Here is a 20,905-nt window from a genome sequence, read left to right on the forward strand (position 1 = left end):
AAATCACTTCGTTTCAACCCAAGTCATTCGTCCAAAACACTTAGTCAAGTCAAGTCATTTGTCTAAATGCAAGGCAAATAATTTTGTTTAAAATACTTGAGTCAAACCAATTAAGTCATTTGAAAACAGCGACTTAAGTGCACATAATTTAAGTCAAGTCTTTAACTTAAGTCATTACAACACTGATGGTTATTATTTATCTATAAGCCGGTGGTTATAATACAGTGAGCCATTTACTTTAATTTGGTTGGGCAAATAAAATAAACCAGTTGGAACAAGCAATTTAATTTATGTTATGTGATTTTTGTTAATCCCGTACACCAAAATCACTGTTAGAATTGACGTGCAATTGTTTCTTGTGTTAATTGAATGGCCGTCGCTCTGTTTTGCAAGATCTAAAAAACACTCAGTAAAACCTAGCTGCAACGAAAACAAGGTTAAATGAGCAGAACTGACCTAGGCGCGTTTCGCCAATTCCGTTGGAGTTTTGCATTTACATGCAGCTTATCGTGTTGTTCAATAAACAAAATAAACTCAAATGACCTGATTTACGTACGTGATACAGACACAAATTGCGGTGTCAAAAGTGTAATAATATTAATGTCGCCGAAATTTAGAGCTCAAAATATGTAATTTTCTAACTGTCTAGCGCAGTGGTTCTCAACCTTTTTAACAAAAATAGCGAAGCATATAACAATAAATTTACATATCATTTTCATTCCTACTCAATTCCTCCCCAAGCCATTATTCCTGTAAAATTAGGTGTAGTGACAAAAATGAAACTAAATTCTTCAATAAATCTAGCTTTTTTAAATTCGTCTGTAGCCCATCTAAAAAGTTTCCATGGCCCACCAGTGAGCCATGGCCTACTGGTTGAGAACCGCTGGTCTAGCGCTAGGGCTCTTGAACTGTTTTTAACGCCGACCCCCAAAAGTATTTTGGTGGGCGTGGATGATCGGCATGAAATTTTTAGAGTTGACGCCATAATTTGACATCATAAAACAAGTGAAACTAAAAAAATCCCAAAATTCCAAAATGCAAAGTTCAAGGAGAAGGCGCGGAACCGCAAGGGTTTTTAATTAATACATATTATTTTCAAAAAAGTCTATGTTTAACGAATAATTCCACCTGTGAAATAATACACTATAATATTTTAATACGGCTTTTGACCCTAGTTTAAAGAAACCCTGCTATAGCGCCATAATATACTTCACAGAAGAAAATAGCATTTTTTCATTTCGCACCTAACTGATAAATTAGGTAACAGCCATTCCGAGCCTGTCAAAACATCTTACGCATATTAAAAGTAACCAATAGAGACCCACGCGTTACAGTATGTTTATTACACATGTGAAAAAAACAGACGCTGGTGAATGAAATCGGTAATATAGCTGTTCGCTAAACAAGTAGTTGCAAATGTTGCAAAGACACACATTTTTAGTTCTTGCTAATTAGTAGCTTCATGTTTATGCAGTGTACCGCCACCTAACGGCAAAATATTTTGAAAATTATCTACACGGTGGCGCTATTGCGTCAAAACACGGTCGGTCTTCTGGAAGTGGTTAAGAGTGTTTCATGTACATCGATAACGAAGAAATACTTTAAACAAGTGAAATATTGAAGTGTGTCAAATGAAGACGACAAAACCGCATTATTTTCGTCGTATTTCACCGCATTGTCTCTTTTGGCGTAAACACTGTGAATTGTAAAGAAATGCGACACAAAATGAGCAATGTAAAAACATTTAAAAGCGATTATCGGCTGCCCCAAGGCAAGAGTCACATTTAACAACGTGTATTGCAGCAAAATATGAAGATTGACGATACTTCTGGGTCGTTGTTTTCGTTAATACGGAGCGACAGCGGTCTCTTGTTCACCGCTTCGCCTTTTTTCTCTTTTTTGCGCTCGGAAACTCTTCAGTGTTCAACTTAGAGCAGCTTCTCTGTGGTCGCGGGCTTTCGCTCGCCGTTTTTAGGCTGAAATAAAAGAAACACTTTGCAAAGGTGTCGGGCCAGGATTTGGACTACCCTGGGCTGTAACATAAGACTTTTATAAACTTACACGGTCATGCGGTACAAAATAATATGCAATACTGATTTACAGATCAGCTTGATGGATTGGTGTATTTTGTTTAACTACGCAAAATTTAGGTAAATTTTGTGAATAATCGCGCTTATTGCAGCGGGTATTACTTGACATCAGGACAACGCCAGCATTCCAAACAATTTTTGTATTATACAATGTTTGACGCGACATCGTATATAACTGGTAAAAGTCGTATATTTAACCTGGGAAACGGCGGGCATTTCGTCTTGTTGTGTAATATTTTGCAATATAACTGTATAACAAGGATTGTGTGTAATTGAGGAAGATTCGGGTTAATATTTCTCTAAACCCATTAACCTACGTGTTTCGTTAATTGACTCTATGCGGTTAACACAGTAAGTTAAGTAATAAATTAGGCTGTTCGTTTTTCACTGGTTGGCCATAGTTTAAGCAATTTTAGGTGGTCTAAAATTATTATTTAAAAGTTATGTCAGATAAGATTAGAATTAACCCTGACACCAAACTAAAATTATGCAAAAACGACCCGTTTAAAGTCCTTTTTAAAACTTCATTAAATAATTAAAAATATTTATTAAACAAGAGAAATCTGCCACAGTTTGGCAAACCTAACCTATCTTGTGTGAGATTCGAACTTCGGCCAAAAACAACTAACTCAGCGTTTTTCTCAGCACACGCTACACCTGCTATGTAAGCACGGCGACAGGCAGTTTGTCCCAAAGGTGAACACAAGTCGAATTAAGCGATTTTCGTCGCGGCGCAGCTGTGCGACACTTCCGCCATTTAACTCGACGTCCCTTGGATGGCGGCCTGGACGCAGGCAGGGCATTGGGGCCAGCGGAAGCTAATCAGGGCCCGGCGGAAACACGGTCAGTCGCTTGCCCTGGAGTTTCTACAAGGCAGGAAAAGAAAGAACCAGCCAGTGCCGCTTATTTTCAGCAGCAGCAGAACGCGCTGCATTTCGGGACAGATCTGTACCTGCCAATTGCCCTAGAAGGCTTCCTCTTAAGAAGGAAACTCAAGCTGGAAGACTGGAAAGGGCTTTTGTTTCTTTCTTGGGCGTCAAAGCGCCTTTGGAAGAAAACAATCGCGCCCGAAACGCAACCAGGTTGCGCTCCACTGGAAACGGTGTCGGCATGGCTGGGGAACGGAATCTTTTTGCGAGTATTGCTTCCGCTCTGTTTTGCATTGGCCTGGTTGGGAAAGTGGCTGGTCGGGTTGAGAAAACACGGCTGTCGGTGCGCAATGGGCGACCAAAATAGGACCGAGTGCACCGAATTCGGGCTTGTCGACGTCGTAGCGGAGGAAACCTGACTGCGATCGAAGGGCTCGATAATTTTAAGTTGAACGCTGGCAGCTCTTGATTTGAAGGGTTTAAGAAATGCACCAGAGGGCTAGAGTTAATTTCGAACTCTAATCAATAAAACAGTACATATGCTGTTGCTAGCAGGCATAGTATATATGTATTGTATACTGAAAAGTGAAAATAAGTTCTTCTGGTAAAATACGCCAAACTGATACACACCATTGTCAGACATATACCAGAAGAACTTATTTTTAGCAAACAGTAAAGGAAAACAGCACGTTTACCACTTTTTAATGTGTTCAAAAATCCTTTATAAGGTCGAAATTACCTAGCCTATTTAACCGACTCTTTGAACAAATGTCACTGATTAGGCGTTATTTGATTATAAGCAAACGACTGATTTCCCTTAGGTTTAACGAAGGCATTCGGTATGCTGGTAGAGCTACAGGTATATGAGGGCCTGAGCAACCTGTCTATAAACAGAAATGTTAAAAATTTCATGTTTTATATACAGAGGTTAGGATCTTTGAGTTGAACAGACCTCGAGTGAGCCAGCAATCACCTAATATTTTTTTATTATTAACATCTGGTAAAAGATGATTTCCTTATGAGGTTCATTTGGCTTCTGTGTGAGTTTACTAAATATTCCCAAAGGGTGTCATACGCTCTCCCATAAATGGTTTGCCATTGAGTCGCATCCCACGCGGAAATAATTGACCTATGCGTTCACATGACCAAACATTGTTACAAAGTCATGATTCACGACGAATTATTAGGTCAACTTCTTGCTTCCATTTCAAGCAGGAAATATGTAAGTACAGCTTGGCCCCTGCGCCACGCCTTCAAACAGTCTCAGGGTGCTGAAAATCGCGAAATACACACTTACTTGGCACAGAGGCTGGGTGACTTTCATCGAGAGGTCGCCCTGTTCAGAATGACTGGCCTCCTGTTTCTTGCTGTGTGCTGGTGTCTCACCTCGACTGCAAAAACACCATAACAGTTAGGTAAATAGGCGGTTAAAGTGATTTTAGTAAAACTCGTAAAATAGAAGCGTCAATTGACGAACTGTTTACTTTTGACATTGTTAAAAGTTTTACAGCTTACATTCCACATGGTGAAAAAAATCCAGTCGTTTCTACTGTTTAGTCTGTTCGCACTCGATAGTGCTATATAACAATAGTACTACATTTTCCAAAGCAAATAAAACTTGACTTTTATAGCTACCTGACTGTGTTGGTGGTGTACCTAGTCGTGTGTAGGGAAAACGAACGGAATGAGATCGCAATACTCTTGCGTAGTCTCTCCTGGAAATTGTGACCCAGGAATGTGTAGAGGATCGGATTCAGGCAGCTACAAAGAGCATTAGTGGTTAAACAGGTTGAAAGTGCTGCCTAACGCGCATTGGTCAACGTTGGTCAACGTTCGCCTGCTAGAGGTTAAACTTTAACAATTAAATGTAGAATACATTGGGAAAAATACCCTGAACACATTCTTTGCCGCAGTCTACTAACATTCCGAAACACTTTTTAAGCATGCAAGAAACACGCACGAAAAACACGAGTCACCAGAAAATAAATAAAAAGGAACCTGTAAATACACAGCAAATGCAAAAAGAGAGAGAAACTAGAATGTGCAGGATACTTTGTTAGTTTACCCACCAAACCAATCGTCTATTTTCCGAAGCTATAGAGCTAAAAAGAATAAACTAATCAAACTTTAAAGTAGTTAATCCTGTCTGCCTCTTGTTGTTTCGCGGTGCTTCAGCAAAGCCCTATATCTTACTACTGCCGCGACCTTATCGAAGTTAGGAAATGGATACGAATCAAGCTCTTCAGAAGCCCTTTAACGTTCTGGCAAGGGTTACGGATGCCAGTGGCTGAAGAAGGGATTCGTCGAGTCATTGTGAGTCAACTCGATTGTGATAGATTTCAGCGGGCGTCACGATATCTAGCTTTACACAGTTGTGTTGAACTGAGAAACTGTGATTAGCCTCTCCCAGTATAGAGGACCACACGTGGTCTGAGATTTTTCAGCAATCCTAAAGAACCGGGCCTGTGAGCATTTCTAAAATTCAGCTTTAACTGGAGATTTGTTTTGTTTAAGACACCCTCCAGTTAAACTCATAGCAACTGCACTGCAATCGGTTTTGTATGCTGAAGGGGCCATTTATGTTTCGTCAATACTTGCCTTTATGGTTTTAATTTGCACATGTTTAAAATAACACTATATCAGTGACATATGTTAAAAAGTGTCGAGTATAAAAGTACGAAAATTCTCGAAAAACTGTTTTGCTTTCAAAATTACTCAAAGCAACGAAAAAGTTTTGAAAGAAGTAACCACAAACCGGTTAAATTAATTTAGAGGATTGCTTTCTTTACAAGAATATCACTGTGTTGTATCAATTAGGTAATTCAATATGATTGAATTTGTTTTTAGTGGTTTCAAAACACAATCTTGAGTTTTTCTTGCAAACCCCAACAGACACAGCTAAATTTGAAGCCTTACGCAATTATTAGCGAAAAAGGAGAACTCCCCGTCATTTAAAACAAAATAAATTGCTTCTTAGTGATGAGTTTCACCTATCGTCAAGCTTTGATGCATTAAGGCCCAGAGGGCTGCGTGTTTGATGTATCGAGCCCAGATTTTTGGCAGAACAGGGTGAGATTCTTATCGAGACTCGCACAAGTACCCCCCCCCCCCTTCGCAACGCTCGTAAGAGCTCTTTTAGTGAGACGGATGAAGGCTTATGATTTTTGTTTAGCGTTATATCGCGTCTTCGCCCCGCATTCAATTTGACGTAATTCACTGCCGGCAAGCGCGTTTTTCCGGCCGATGTAATGCCGCTGTTCCGAAGTCTTGACCTTCGACTACCTGGCGACTCGGTTAAGGCTGCATTCCGCTCTCGACTTTAAACGTCTTCTGTTTGCGCCCGTGTTATGTTACGCGGCGCGAACAGCAGTTTACTTGATCAATGTCGTCGCACTCTTTCGCAGTCGAACAAACTCGAACGGTTATCCTGCTTGCTTTTGGGATTAAAGCGTTCAAAAGGCAGCTCAACCTTGTTGGAAAACTTGGTTTTGCAAGCCTAGCAACTTTTAGGTTGTGTATACTTTTTTTTTTCGCTGAATTTCGTAAAGCAGGTCAAGGTAAAAATGACGCTTTACCTTCGGCTTGCACCGACAGATCAATAACTTGTATACAAGTTAAACAATAGTATACAATTTTTAGATTTTAAAATGAATGTTTTTTCGGCAGTAATGGCCTAATTTATTCATCAAGTTGGTTGTTGGGGCGCACAACAAAAAAGTGACTGCAATACAAAACTATAGATATATGCCTGGAATTTGAATAGCTCGAGGCGTAATAAATCACCGAGACAGTATTTCAATAACTCATACTTATATATTATATCAAAGATATACCATTTGAAAAAGCTACACACATAACACGCGTTGTCAACGCAATTTCTACAGTTAGCCGAAAATCTTTGCCAAAAGATAGAAAAAAATCACCTGTTTGCGAAGGCGAGACAGAAGGTGAAGTCCCGTATATTGTGGCACACCCCCTGGCGTGCCCGCACCCCCTTGATCTGCATGAGATGCCACATGTAGAAGGGAAGCCAACAGATGAAGAAGGTGATTACGAGGGCCACCACCATACGGGTAACCTTGCGTCGTGTGCGCTCGGCCTGTAGAAAACAAGAGCGTTATATTGCCACCGAGGCTTGTCATTAAGATATTTGTAGCGTCTTGACAGGCACCGGATGGAAGTAGCACTGTGGGCACATTTTTCACGCTATCATTTTACACATATTTGATTTGAAAATTGTTATTTCTACTCTATACTTGTATTTTGTAGCTCCAGAAGTGGCATCTATTTATAAATACAAGTTTAACAACAATGCCTATGCGGCATGTTGGCCTGGAAAGTTGTACTGCTAAAAAGGCAGATTTTTGCTTAATTGGGATTACGGGTATGCGTCTGTGGTGCACCAAATTCATTAATTTCCAACCGAAGCGCGAATTTACGATACAACGGCTAAACGTAGTGGAAACATTGTGCTTGCGAAAAATAGGCATGAATTTTGATCGCTTATTATTGCTTTTTGCTTTAGGACCTCAGCTCTTTACAAAATTTAAATGAAAGAAGACAACCCTTTTCTCGGCCTCCCCCCAAATACAAATATTTTGAAGCTTTGTTCTTTTGCAGCGTTGAAATCTCATACCATGTTCGAATGTACTTTTTACTGCAGTTGAAATGGCATGAGCAGCAGCGACTTGCCCAGTGTTGTAAACAAGTCATTTTGATGACTTGTCCAAGTCAAGTTTTTTCAAAAAATCCCAGTTTATGTCATCGGTTGCCATTTGCCCAAACGACTAAGTCAAATCAAGTCATTTTGACCAAAAGACTTAACTCAAGTCAACCTTTTTGGGCTTGCGGCACTATACACAAATTATAAATAGTTCGCGGCACCCTTGCTCGTACTTTTGCTGATTGGTTCACTGGAACGTTTTAATTTTTGGCACTTTGATCGTACACAAAAAATTGTATCACGAAGCTTATTGTTAAAGCAACAATTGGAGTCCAAAAGAATTTAAAATATTTCTCGGCACCCTTATGCGTTAAAAATGGCACCCTAGAGTGCCGCGGCACCCCGGTTGAGAACCACTGCCTGAAATCATTACAGCACTGGACTTGCCTGTCTCGACCGGCTTCGGGTCTCAGACGGCTGTAGCATCCTCACGACGATCATGATGTAGCATACCGAGATGATGGCGAAGGGTATCACGAAACCTACCACTGTAGAAAAAATGAGGAAAGTGTGGAAGGTCTTGGACGTGTTGTGCTTGCACATGACCGTGGTCGACTTGTCGCCTTGCTGCTCCATCGCGCTGTAATCAGGGTAGTCGAACGGCATTTCACCGGAGGTTTCTGCCAGAAAGCAACGTAAGGGTTAAGACAATCTCAGCTGGTATAGACGTGCTGTTAATTATAACAGTGATTTATAACCGCTGTTTATCGTTAACACTTGTGCTCCGTGACAGAATAAAAACCCAATCTGACAGTGAAATAAACTGTTGATGTGTTGTCGATTTTATTGCATGATATTAACTTTCGTTTGGTCTTCCGCAAAATTACTTTTTTTCATGTGTGACTCAAAAGAAAGTAAAAAAAATACTGATTTAGAATACTGTAAGTTAGATGGTTACTGTCAAAAGACAAATTATAGCCGGATTGACTAAAAAATGCTATAGGTCGTGACTGAGCTTCTTGCTTTGAAATAAAGTCATGTGGCAATGTTGACAAACTATAACATAATACAATACCCTTTACAAGAGAGATTTATTTACATAGAAGCGAGGAACACGTTTCTGACAGGACAGAATTACAGGTGATTAGATATTAAAGGAAATGTGTTAGGTATAGAATATACTAAAGGTGTAGCCAAGGTCGTCTGAAACCGGTGAACTGTTGACAGACCATGAGACCAAGCAATGTCAGCATGATCGACACCCAAATGGTATTTTACAGTGTTCTAGTCTAATAGTCCTTAAAATACAAATGTAAAGAACGAAATGCCCCCCTGATTGTTAAAGTGCACTAAACCTTTACCTGGCATGTTGGACAGCCTCATAATCTCCTCGAAGCGCTCGCAATCGTAATCGTAAGCCGTTGGAAGCAATGCGCGCGATTCTTCCAACGTAAGGTCGTCTTTGAATTCTGGGTCTTCAGTGTGGAACATCAGAGCACAAACTCCTGAAAAATCATTGGGATAAGCATTGGGATACCCCTGGGGTCCAACGAGCAGTCTTTCAGTTTTTTTGTTGATTTGATAAGTTATATTACCAGAAGTTCAATTATGAGAAATTATTTTTTGGCATATTGTGTACAATGAGAATAGTTAATAATTGAGCACCGAATAAATGTTAAGGATTTTCGTAACAGCGAATATTTTCCAGCTTTCACTGTTTTGCGAATTAGGCGGTTTCTCCATTATTTAAAGAAACTAAAAGAGGTACGCCTGGTTAAAAGGTTTAAGAACTACTCGTCCAGACGCAGGAAAGCTATCGGATTTCTACTTTACCCTATATGCTAGAAGGTCATTAGATGAGTAAACTTTAAGCTTTTAGATGAGTAAACCAATTCAGCGGCGTATAACGGCAAACAGTTACAGAGCACAGAGGTATCATAGGGCTTAAGGGCTTTGACGTTAGTATAACATGAGAAAAAGCGCTTGGATTGAGATAACTTTGCTTTAATTCATAGGATATTTATATCTAAAACAGACTTTTCGTTTTTGACTAGCACAATATACAAGTGTTGTAATGAATTAAGTCAATGACTTTTAAGTATTTTGCATAAATAACTAGGGTTCAAATAAGATGTTTTAGACTATTTGTTTTAAATAATTTTTAGCAACACAAGACTTTGTCTTTAGGCAACAGATTTTTATGGTAAACACACAAACGCGGTCTGGCACTTTAAGTAAATATCGTTAGGCAAACTTCATTCAGTTCCATCCTATAGTTAAACTTCATGAGACTGTAAAGTGTAAACAGCTCCGTCAAATGAACAAACATTGTTTGTCTGTGCTTGCTCTTTCGAGTTCAACGAAACTGATGCCAATGTGTGTCTTTCGCATGTTCTCGTCACGTAAATTATTAAGCGAACATAGAAACCCCGTATGTTACATCTCTGTCAATAAAACTTTCAGGTGTCTACATTAAACAAGCAAAACAAACCTAATTTGCAGTGTTTGGATCCGGCCAAATGTCACGGATGAGAAATGACTTTTCACCGAGTTGGCATTTACTCGAAATGGTAAACCAATTTTTTTTGTGAAGAACAGAACAGCGATTGTCAACCATCTTAGTGTCGTTAGAGTTACACATTTTAATCATCGCGTTTATAAAATTATCAAGATCTTTTTTCGCGGTGCTGTCTTTTAACAGTAGTGTCATTACGCGGTGCTGTCTTTTGGCAGTAGTGTAATTTGTTGCGGTCTACGTGATTCTGCTCAACTCCAGCAAAGATTTCGGTTTGGGAGTTTTAAGTGTCAAACTTGAGTGCTGCTGTTTGAATAAACTGCTCCTGTTTCAACAAAAAATAAAGCGGAATTGCTGTCGTTTTACTGTAGTAAAATTTCGTGGTGTTGTCGTTTGGGAGTAGTGTCATTTCGCGGAGCTGTCTTTGGGAAATAGTGTAATTTGCTGCGGTGTATGTGATTCTGCTCAACTCCAGCAAAGATTTCGGTTTGGGAGTTTTAAGTGTCAAACTTGAGTGCTGCTGTTTGAATAAACTGCTCCTGTTTATATAAAAAATAAAGCTGAATTGCTGTCGTTTTACTGTAGTAAAATTTCGTGGTGTTGTCGTTTGGGAGTAGTGTCATTTCGCGGAGCTGTCTTTGGGAAATAGTGTAATTTGCTGCGGTGTATGTGATTCTGCGTATTTCCAGCAAATATTAGGGTTTGGGAGTTTTAAGTGTCAAACTTGAGTGCTGCTGTTTGAATAAACTGCTCCTGTTTATATAAAAAATAAAGCTGAATTGCTGTCGTTTTACTGTAGTAAAATTTCGTGGTGTTGTCGTTTGGGAGTAATGTCATTTCGCGGAGCTGTCTTTGGGAAATAGTGTAATTTGCTGCGGTGTATGTGATTCTGCTCAACTCCAGCAAAGATTTCGGTTTGGGAGTTTTAAGTGTCAAACTTGAGTGCTGCTGTTTGAATAAACTGCTCCTGTTTATATAAAAAATAAAGCTGAATTGCTGTCGTTTTACTGTAGTAAAATTTCGTGGTGTTGTCGTTTGGGAGTAATGTCATTTCGCGGAGCTGTCTTTGGGAAATAGTGTAATTTGCTGCGGTGTATGTGATTCTGCTCAACTCCAGCAAAGATTTCGGTTTGGGAGTTTTAAGTGTCAAACTTGAGTGCTGCTGTTTGAATAAACTGCTCCTGTTTCAACAAAAAATAAAGCGGAATTGCTGTCGTTTTACTGTAGTAAAATTTCGTGGTGTTGTTGTTGGGAGTAGTGTCATTTCGCGGAGCTGTCTTTGGGAAATAGTGTAATTTGCTGCGGTGTATGTGATTCTGCGTAATTCCAGCAAATATTAGGGTTTGGGAGTTTTAAGTGTCAAACTTGAGTGCTGCTGTTTGAATAAACTGCTCCTGTTTCAATAAAAAATAAAGCGGAATTGCTGTCGTTTTACTGTAGTAAAATTTCGTGGTGTTGTCGTTTGGGAGTAGTGTCATTTCGAGGAGTTGTCGTTTGGCAATTGTGTCATTTCGTGGTGTTGTCGTTTGGCAGTTGTGTCACTTTGCTGCGGTGTACGTGACCTTGCGCAACGTCGACGGATTTTCTCCCGAGCAATACACTGGCTACAAGCAAATCCTGTTTCCCCTTTAACCACGTTTTGGGCGATGATCCGGGGTTGCTAATTATTCACGCGGAAACCTGATCAAGGCAGCAGTCTCCGTGACAAAGTATTGCATCCGACTGGACTGAGTAATCCACATATGACAACGGTACAGACCGGAACCCTATGCATCTATTCGGAAAACCTAGACCGTCCATCGCGGTGTTAAATTTATTTATAAAAAGCCTGAGGTCGCAACTAACACCTATTAAGTTGCTACAACCAACAGAAATAATACTGTGTTTAGTTAACTTTTCTAAAAATGTTTTATATATTTTAAAGTTAATCGACTATACACAGACTTAAATTCTGAACAATAGGATAAAAACTGATGTAAACAAAAATTATCCAATCCCTTCAAATACAAAAGACCCACATAGAAGAAATCTATAAGAGCACTATTCAAGACGTTAATTAAACGACGGTTTATTCGTAAATTGAGTAATATTATTGGAATCACAAAACATAGACGCTGGAAATTTCAACTAAAACGACAGGCGAAAAACAAAGATTAAGTACATACAGTTAATTGTAAGTTTGTTTAAAGATGGTTTGCCAGTGTTGTGTTTTGCAAAGGCTTAAAGCAAAGATAAATGCTTAATCTTACCTCCATCAAGACGAGAATAGATGAGTAGGGGAGTGACCATGACAAGAGACACGACCCAAATCGCAGCACAGACCTTCAATTTAAAAACAAAAGTGGGAATATAATCACAGAGTTGTCATATTAGCATGATTACTGAAGAAAACTTATGTAGGCACATGCTTGAAATGTATGCTGTTATACTGTTATAACCGCACATGACAACGCGGATATTAACGAATCTAGTTTTACAATTTGTATATTTGATAATTCCAAAGTCATATTTTCAGTTGTAATTCTGTAATAGTCCTAAACAGAATTGACTTGGCAAACTGGTGTAAGTATAGGGTATCCAACATCCAAACAACAAAAAAGCGAGTTTGCATAAAAATGTTTATTTATTTAATTGAATTTAGTCAAAACACGCAAAAATACCACAAGTATGTATTGTATAATTGAAAATGTGCCACGGGTCGGATAAAATGCTTTGTTGGTCGGACTCCGTGAGGGTCCTATTTTTGCCCAGGTCCGGTCAAGTCTCTACGATCCCACTAATCTTATATACGCAACAGACGCTTCCAGACAAAAAAGACATCATGAATCATTCGAGTTAAGGAACTGACAATGTAAGTATAGGCGAAAAACATATTCCTTTAAAAAATGTCTCATTTACAGGGGTTTTTAAACTATGAGTTTTATTGTTAATATACGCGCCAGGGTAACACTGATCGACAAGCAAAAACCTGCTGCCAGTGGCTTTGGATTTTATAAACAAATAAAACTCAAATTTAAATAACCTGAGTTTACTGAAAGGAACTGACGATACCACCATAGGCGAAATAAATATTCATTTAAAAATGTCTGATTTTGGTTTTACGCGGGTTTTTAAACTTTGATTTCTATTGGTAATAAGCGCGTCAGGGGAACAGTGATCGACTAGCAGAAACCTGCTGCCAGTGGTTTTGGATTTCACAAAAATACGCCTTTTTCCAGGCAACAAGGACTCACGAAGAAAGTGTTGCGACTGGTTCTCCAACGACTTGAAGTGACGACATACTGAACTGCGATGTAGCGATCGATGGACATCGCAGTGAGAAAGAAGATGCTTGAGTAGTAGTTCAGGTACTTCACTGCTTCGACGATCTGCGTTTAAAGATCATGTTAGTTTGTTGGTTCGTGCAAAACTTGGTCAAATGATCTACATGCCACAACCTCGGTATTACCAAGTAAGGGTGTCTCCCCTATGGTTCGATCACTATCCCGTCGTAAAACATTTGCCAAAGTTATGAACAAACTATACGCTGATACACTCAATGTTTTGAGAGGGGGGGGGGGGGGTTAGACGTAAAGTTAAATAAACCTTGGAACACAGTGGTTGGAAGTTGCAGTAAGACATAATAAGAAGATCAAAGTCCACACAGAAGTATAGGTATCATTTTGAACGTTTTATTAGTTGAAAATGAACAAAGATTTATTCGAAACGTTCAAAATAATACCTAGTTTACAGTTGTGTATGCGCATTGATATTTCTACTACGTCTTACTACAACCTTCAACCATTATGCTTCAAAGTTTATTGTCAGCCACTATGGAGAAAAGACAAGGATCACTCTATGCAAGTCGGAGAGTACCATCCGCAAGCTTGCCAAAATGCGCGAGGACTTGCCTTCGCTGCGATCTAACACTCAATGTGTTAAAAATATATAAACCTATGTATGGGTAAATTGATGCTATAGTTGTTATGTCAGTAACCAGTGTCTAGTACTTTTTTCAGGAAGACTTCGAGTGCCCATGGGAGTGAAAATGCTTAATATGATGATGATTAGATAGAATCACTTCATTTGAAAAAGCTTTACGAAACAGCTATAGTGAATTTAATCAACAACAGAGTTATATTCGTTTTGTTTTAGAATCAAATAATGATTTTGTGATCAATTTATTAATATCATGAATAACACAGACTTAACTATGGTTTTGTAAATTGTCACTCCGAATTGCAAAAACATTTTTTTAATAAGTGTAATATTAGTCTTCAATTTCTAAAACGTTTCGGAATTACGAAGAAGAAACCACGCAGAAAACATTAGACTTTACTGGGAACGATAAAAGCTATACAGTTGCTTTATTAGCTTGTTGCTGAGTTGTAAATAAAACCAATTCGTAGTAGCCTACACGGAGTCAGATCTAAACTGAGATTTCGTTGCAAGTTATAAAGTATACGCAAGTTGAGTGACGTAACCCCTTCAACCTGGCGCGCGAATTCAAATAGTTGCAAGCCGCCGTTCAAAGAAGCGAAAGATGCGTATCTAGCAGTTTTGGCGACCTGGCGCAGACTGTGAAATTGCCGCGGTGTCTTCCGAGCTTATTTTGACAAGCGCCGTTTTCGTTACAATGACAGATGGGCGGAAAGCAATATAAAGTTTGACAAGTTAACTGAAGATGATACAAGCTCGTATCGAAACGTCTTGATAATCAAGATGATGTCGATCTACGACCTTTTTGGCTTTGCAATTCATTATCAAGCAACATTACAGATCCGTGCATAGCGTACCAGGTTTGACACGATTCAAATGTTGGTCGGTAAGTAGATAATTAATCAATTGAGCGCTACAATAACGTTTGACCGGTAATTTATCGCGCGTAACCTAATTACCTTTGCCAGGCGCCCAGTTCAGGGTTATAGGTCACGTGTGACCGCTGTCTGACGTCACAAATGTGCAACGGTGGCTCCAAAGCCCAGCATACCTCGGCAGACAGCGATTAGTCGGCTTAGCTGTTTGCTGAATAAACAGCAGCCCCCTGATTCTGGGGTGTTCTACTGGACAAATGACACAAACCCCCGCTGGGGGTAAAGCCGGGGGCGGATTAGCGGTTGGGGGTGCCAGCTAACGACTGATGTTCACCTTTGGAAACCTGACCCCAGCCTGTTGAGTGTTATCTGCTAAAAGCACATCGCGCGTTTAGTCGATAAAAGACACGCTATTCGTTTAAACGGCTCAAAGCAGGGTTTAAATCTTGAAAAATTCCAGCCGCATTTCTGGGTGTCCGCCATTCGTACATGAATAATTGCAATTCGATTAATTAGCTTTGGATATTGCTTACAGCCATAGAAATCAACGTGTTTGGAAACAGTTGCAACGAAAACAACACAGTAATAAGGGATTTTGCTTTGTATTTCATAGGCTATAATGAATATTTTCTGTGGTATACGTAAACGCTTTTTTTTCACATTTGCTTCGTATTTAAACCGCAGTTTAAATTTTTTACAACCCTGTGACAATATGACACGCCACGGTTGGGCGGCTACTATAGAGATTTTCCATGCCTGAAAGATTTGCTGTTGATCACGATTTTACTAAATTCGAAAATAAATGCTGAACTAATGTCGAAAGTTGAATATTAGAAATAGATCGAATTTCAAGAAACGTAAGATAACAATTTTTCAAGAAATCTAATTTTTTTTGGAATTATGTTTACTATTTTGAAGTCAATACAATCGTTCTGACGTATACCGATGTATATCTGTGGTTCCTATGTTATTGTTACAGTCAGAGGACACCGGAATCGGCAAGGCGTTTGTTTTTACTGCTGGTTGATTAAAACATTTCAAAAAAATATTGGTACTAAATGTGCGGAGATAAACTTAACGTTTCCCCAAAACAGTAAAACCTTTTGATTCTCGATTAGCGAAATAGCTAAAACCAGTCCGAGAGCGGATTCCGAAAACCAAGGAAAAAAGGCAATCGGAAAGTACGAGAGAGCTCAAATATAGGAACGGCGTGAAGCGGAGAAGTTAACTACACACTGAACGATAATCGAATGATGATATTTCGCCGATCGGCCATCTCTCCAGACGAGTGTCTGGTTCACACGGCCATCAACGGCCGAGTCATTTGCCAGTCGTGCTTCTCGTGTCCGGACGAACACACACGTATGGCTTTGAGCACCGTACAAGGCGAAAAACATGCTAAAAAAACGGGCGAAGGAAGCCGTTGCTTTTTACATCGCTACCGATCTGAGCGTTGAATTACACAGGATGGAGACCATTTTAGAGTAACCAGTCCTTAACAGGGGCCCACGGACAGTCCACGAGGTAATGCCATTGGTAAAACATGGGATAATTGTGAACTATAAGCAAACAATAATTGGCATCAAAAATTAACTTCAGCTGTAAACAGATTGATTTCTTACCGAATCCCTTGATTTCGTGAGTGTACACTGGTGGTGTTTTAAAGGTGCTTTGAGGAACTAAAACGGTCCCTCAAAACATAGCCGAAAAACAGCCGTAAATATTCAGTCAAGTATTTGTTTTTACATTCTCAGATAGAATAGTTCTGGTTCCTTAAAGTTTCTTGGTGAAAAAAAAAATGACACAGGCCTTGTTTTTTAGCAACTACCCCCAAACAACCCGGCACCCTAGCCTGATTTGTAAAGTGGTTGTATCCGGCTACGTCTTAATCACATTCTTATCAAGAGAGGAATTCTGAGGGTGACGCGCCTTTAGAAGGCCAAGAATGTGTTTTGGATACATTTTACCCCAAGGTAATATCAAGTGATGTTACCGTTGTGTGGTAATCGTGACACTTTATTTTTCAGACAATCAGTAACTAAAAAAAATTAAATGCTTTAATAAAAGCTGTCTCGCCATGCGTACATTCGGGACGCACAAGAACCACCTCTAGGCGGCTTTTAGCACTGTTGTGGTCAGGCGCTATTGATAGACGAAAAGACCGGCGACTAATAAGCACCTTCGCCCAAAGCAGCCGCGTAAACATCGGGATGAAAAATTATAGCCCGCCGCCTCGCGAGCCCGCAATTACCGCAAGTCGGTTTCCGAATGGCCGAAGAAGACCTATAAGCCGAGCCCGCCGGTCGAAAAACCTGGCCACATCGGCGAGCAGTAATTGCTGGGTGCGATACGCAGTGTTGGCCGCTGGCGAGTTTTCTCAGCACTTAAGCGCCGACGATTGCCTGAGAAAAAGCATACCCCAATACTTTTACGCGCGATCGGCCAGTGCTGACTGTCAAAGCACCGATATAACCATGCTATGTGCGCGATTACTTAAAAAGGTCAACTGGCCTGCGGTTTTGGCAGGGTGGTGTATTGCATGCGCCTTTGCCCGCAGATCCGTTTATGCCATCTCGTAGACGCATTACCGCAATCCGTCAGCGCAGTTAGGTGATTGGACGGGGTAAAGGTGCCTTGGCGTTGACGCCAAACCGCAGTGACTGCGATTTTTTTTTCGTTTGACAAATGACATGTATGTGCAAATCGGTTTCTGGCACCTTTGTGAAACGGAAATTAAACGACATCGAATGACCATGTTGGCGCCCGCATCGGACTTGTCAATACAGTTTATCAAAAAACTATAGTGATACATGCCGATAATATTGAACGTACGAAACTGCCATGTACTTCACTATCTTACACAGTGGAGATAAAATAATGTAAATAAGCCAATACAGTTTCAACCAATGTGTGGGTTTACGCGCTAACGCAATGCATTACTTAACTATATCTTACACCATGAAGATAAATTAATGTTAAGAAGCCAATACAGTTTTAAGTAATATGCAGTTTTACATGCTAACAAAACGGCAGGCGCAATTTGTCTCTCTTGTGCCTTGTCAGTTAGGATAAATTGGACATCCCAGTCCGGATTGCTGATGGGCTGTTTACATGTTGTTGTCAGAAACAGTCGCGCTGTCTCCAACCCTCGGTCCTAAGCGGATTAAATGGATTGACGGGCCGAGAAATGCTGGCCTGGAACAACTATGCAAGGGATTTTGCCAAAGATTCGCAGCGTGAGACACAAGATCAAAACAAAAGTAAGCAGTCCTTCACTGCTTCGACAAGCACTGAATGCGCGTTTAAAGTCGGTTTTGCCTTCACCAACGAATTTGAAGACTTATCCGAACGATCTCGAGATTTTATGGCACTTCTGGTCAGTTGTAGGTTTATAAATGCAACAAGCAAGATTAGAAACGATCACTGCGATATTCTCACATCAAATTGCGAGGTTCATTTTAAGGCCTAGTAGAAAGCAATTTATACAAAAACGTGTATAGCTTTGGCGCAACACACCATCAAAGATTACGCCTTTGAGAAACACTGGTGTAAATTCTATTACAAATAAACGAGTCGAAACAGGTTAAGCAAACAACAAAAAATAGCCGCATAAAGCTATAGTCCCAAATCTTACAAAAGCCACAATCGGCAGCACAGCCAAAAAACTACTATAGCCTCGTTCAGGAAACGGGCAGAAAGTCAAGGTACCTTGCACATTCCGGCTCCGAAAGGCCACTCTAGCAGAAACCTCTGCGTTGAGCTAAAGGGCAATGTGACCAAAAAGAGTGTGTCGGCCACGGCCAGGTTCCAGATGTAGATGTTGGCCACCGTCTTGGTCATCTCCTTGCTTCCAAAGATGACGAACATCACCTAAACGTGTTAAAATCGACGCTGTTTTTCGATGGTGATAAAGGAAGTTTAAGTGTTATACAGAGGTGTAGCGAAGGGGTAAGCTGTGGGGTACATATGTCCCCGGGCGCCAAAATGAGGCTGCTTCTTCTTAAAAACAATGTTCTATTGAAATGTACATTGTTTTTACGTATAAAGTAAGGTATATTATATTAATATAATAGGAAATGTGATTAAACATGGAGAAGGGGCGCCAGCTTTATAATTTCCCCGGGCGCAAAATACCTTGGTTAAGGGAAACTATAGTAGTTAAGGGAAACTTTGCGAGTGGTTAAGGGAACTATCGTCATTTTTTAAGATCGTTTTTACCTAGAGGTTGAGAATTGCCGGTTGCTTTACCATATCCATAATTTGTGGCTGTTTTTAATGCGAAATATGTAGTTTATTGGCTAAAAACTTAACAAACAGCAAATGCTGGCTATGCAAACAAATGCTGGCTATGCTTAAGAAAAAAACACAGTAAACCGGTTCCCACGAATCCAATGGAGCAATTTTTTAAACCAGACATACGAAAGGTTGTAAATTGCCTCGCCAACCTCGAACGCTGCTAATTTGCGCGCGCCAAATTGGTCACTTACCTTTTGAACTGCTATTTACTGAAAAATCAGTCCCAGCGAATTATACGCAAGCACTTACCAGTCCGTTTCCGATCAATCCTATCACGCAGATCAAACAGTACACGACCGGTATCACTATTTGGCTGGGAGCGTAGTAGGTCTTCATGGCCTCGAAAAACTTGAGCATTTCGGTGCAATTTGTCGTCATCATACTGTCGTTGCCCGGGATTCCACCGGGAACGCCTGGGTCCATATCCGGGTAGTGGCCCCCGTCGGTGGGTACCGGGTAATTCCCGAATGGGTCCTCGTTGCCGTAGTCCCCGCCAACATCTAATCCTGGCCAGTTGTCCGCCATTTTTGGTTAAAATTGAAATAATAAGTTAAAATGTCTTAAACCAGTGTCTCTCAAACTTTACGGCTTACGGACTCCTATAAAAAGATGAATAGATTGCGGCACAGATAGAACTGGGCGACCCGAGATTTTTATAGAGCAATGTCCTTTTGGTGACACTGTTTATATTTACTCATATTATTTTTTTAACATTTGCTGCTAAAAGTGTGTTTGCTGGATAGCTAAAGCCTAAACAAGCATTTGCTTAAAATTTCAGCTTATTAGCCTTACAACTTTCGGAGATATTTCTCTACAAAATCTCGGCGCGCTTAGTTCGCTCAGGTACTGTAATTTGCTACAGTAAAAACAATTGCAACATCGTTCATCAATAGTGTACAATATACGGGAAAACCTTCGATTAACAGTCCCCCATTTTAAGAGGCTTAGCATAAAGCAAAAAAGAGCAGATCCGAAATAGGAAAGAATCCGAAATAACTCTTATCACCCGTAATGAGCTACTATATTAGATTTGTGTCGGCACAGAAAGACCCGTCTATTTTATTGATATTATTATTTATAAAACTGTACATTGTGCCTTAAATTTTAGTTTATTGATTGTCAATTTTAGCGAAACATTATTTTACACCATCTTCCCCTATAGCTAAAATAATATCTCCGTGTATGTTACGTGTTATTCAGGCATCACGTATACTGGCCACATATAAAGCATCTCTTAAACTCCTGTCCAGTTTATGAGCCAATGAAACGCGATTGCTTTTGCACAACAAAACGTATACGCTCCTGACACATTAACAACTCTACAGGCACGTTAACAACTCTACAGACACGTTAACAACTCTACACGCACGTTAACAACAGAGCAAACAGATGCGCGCTTTTTATCGCCATAAAACCTGTCGAAAAAGTACCCGCCGATGCCGACAGACAAAACTCCTTTCGCGGCGGCCTGTAAACAGTTTTGGCGGCTTTAACGTATCGCTATAAAAAACAGCGGTTTTTGGCAATTTCTTTCGCTAGAACATAGTCTCGTAAAACCTGTCAGCTGCCTTCTAACCTCAACACAAGGCGGCCGGTGTCTGCGGGCAGTTTGTCAAAACAGAAGACTGCCTCGACAAGCCGCTAAGCCCTGTGCAAATGTCAGGAGCGTCACAGCGCAG

At 40.2% G+C, this 20,905-nt stretch overlaps 1 protein-coding gene across 1 annotated transcript; it reads right to left on the minus strand.

Moving 5' to 3' along the window:
- Positions 1-1,328: 1,328 nt before the first annotated feature.
- On the minus strand, positions 1,329-19,763 carry LOC146137594 (somatostatin receptor type 2-like). Its single transcript, XM_083393447.1, has 10 exons — positions 19,476-19,763; positions 18,639-18,800; positions 13,371-13,505; positions 12,387-12,459; positions 8,984-9,127; positions 8,070-8,302; positions 6,883-7,058; positions 4,595-4,720; positions 4,257-4,350; positions 1,329-1,976 (listed from the first exon to the last, which is right to left on the minus strand). Exons 1-10 carry the CDS (start codon positions 19,749-19,751, stop codon positions 1,929-1,931), a joined length of 1,467 nt encoding a protein of 488 aa, XP_083249573.1. The 5' UTR covers positions 19,752-19,763; the 3' UTR covers positions 1,329-1,928.
- Between the last annotated feature and the right edge of the window lie 1,142 nt (positions 19,764-20,905).

The sequence above is a fragment of the Ascidiella aspersa genome, chromosome 7, assembly GCF_963924565.1.
Source record: "Ascidiella aspersa chromosome 7, kaAscAspe10.2, whole genome shotgun sequence".
NCBI lineage: Eukaryota > Metazoa > Chordata > Ascidiacea > Phlebobranchia > Ascidiidae > Ascidiella > Ascidiella aspersa.

Excerpts from the sequence above, each read along its gene's own strand:
- LOC146137594 (XM_083393447.1), bottom strand. The coding sequence starts at position 19,751 with ATGGCGGACAACTGGCCAGGATTAGATGTTGGCGGGGACTACGGCAAC. Across the intron at positions 7,059-8,069 it reads CCCGAAGCCGGTCGAGACAG|GCCGAGCGCACACGACGCAA; the intron begins GCAAGTCCAGTG and ends TGTTTTCTACAG. Across the intron at positions 1,977-4,256 it reads TCACCCAGCCTCTGTGCCAA|CCTAAAAACGGCGAGCGAAA; the intron begins GTAAGTGTGTAT and ends CTTTTATTTCAG.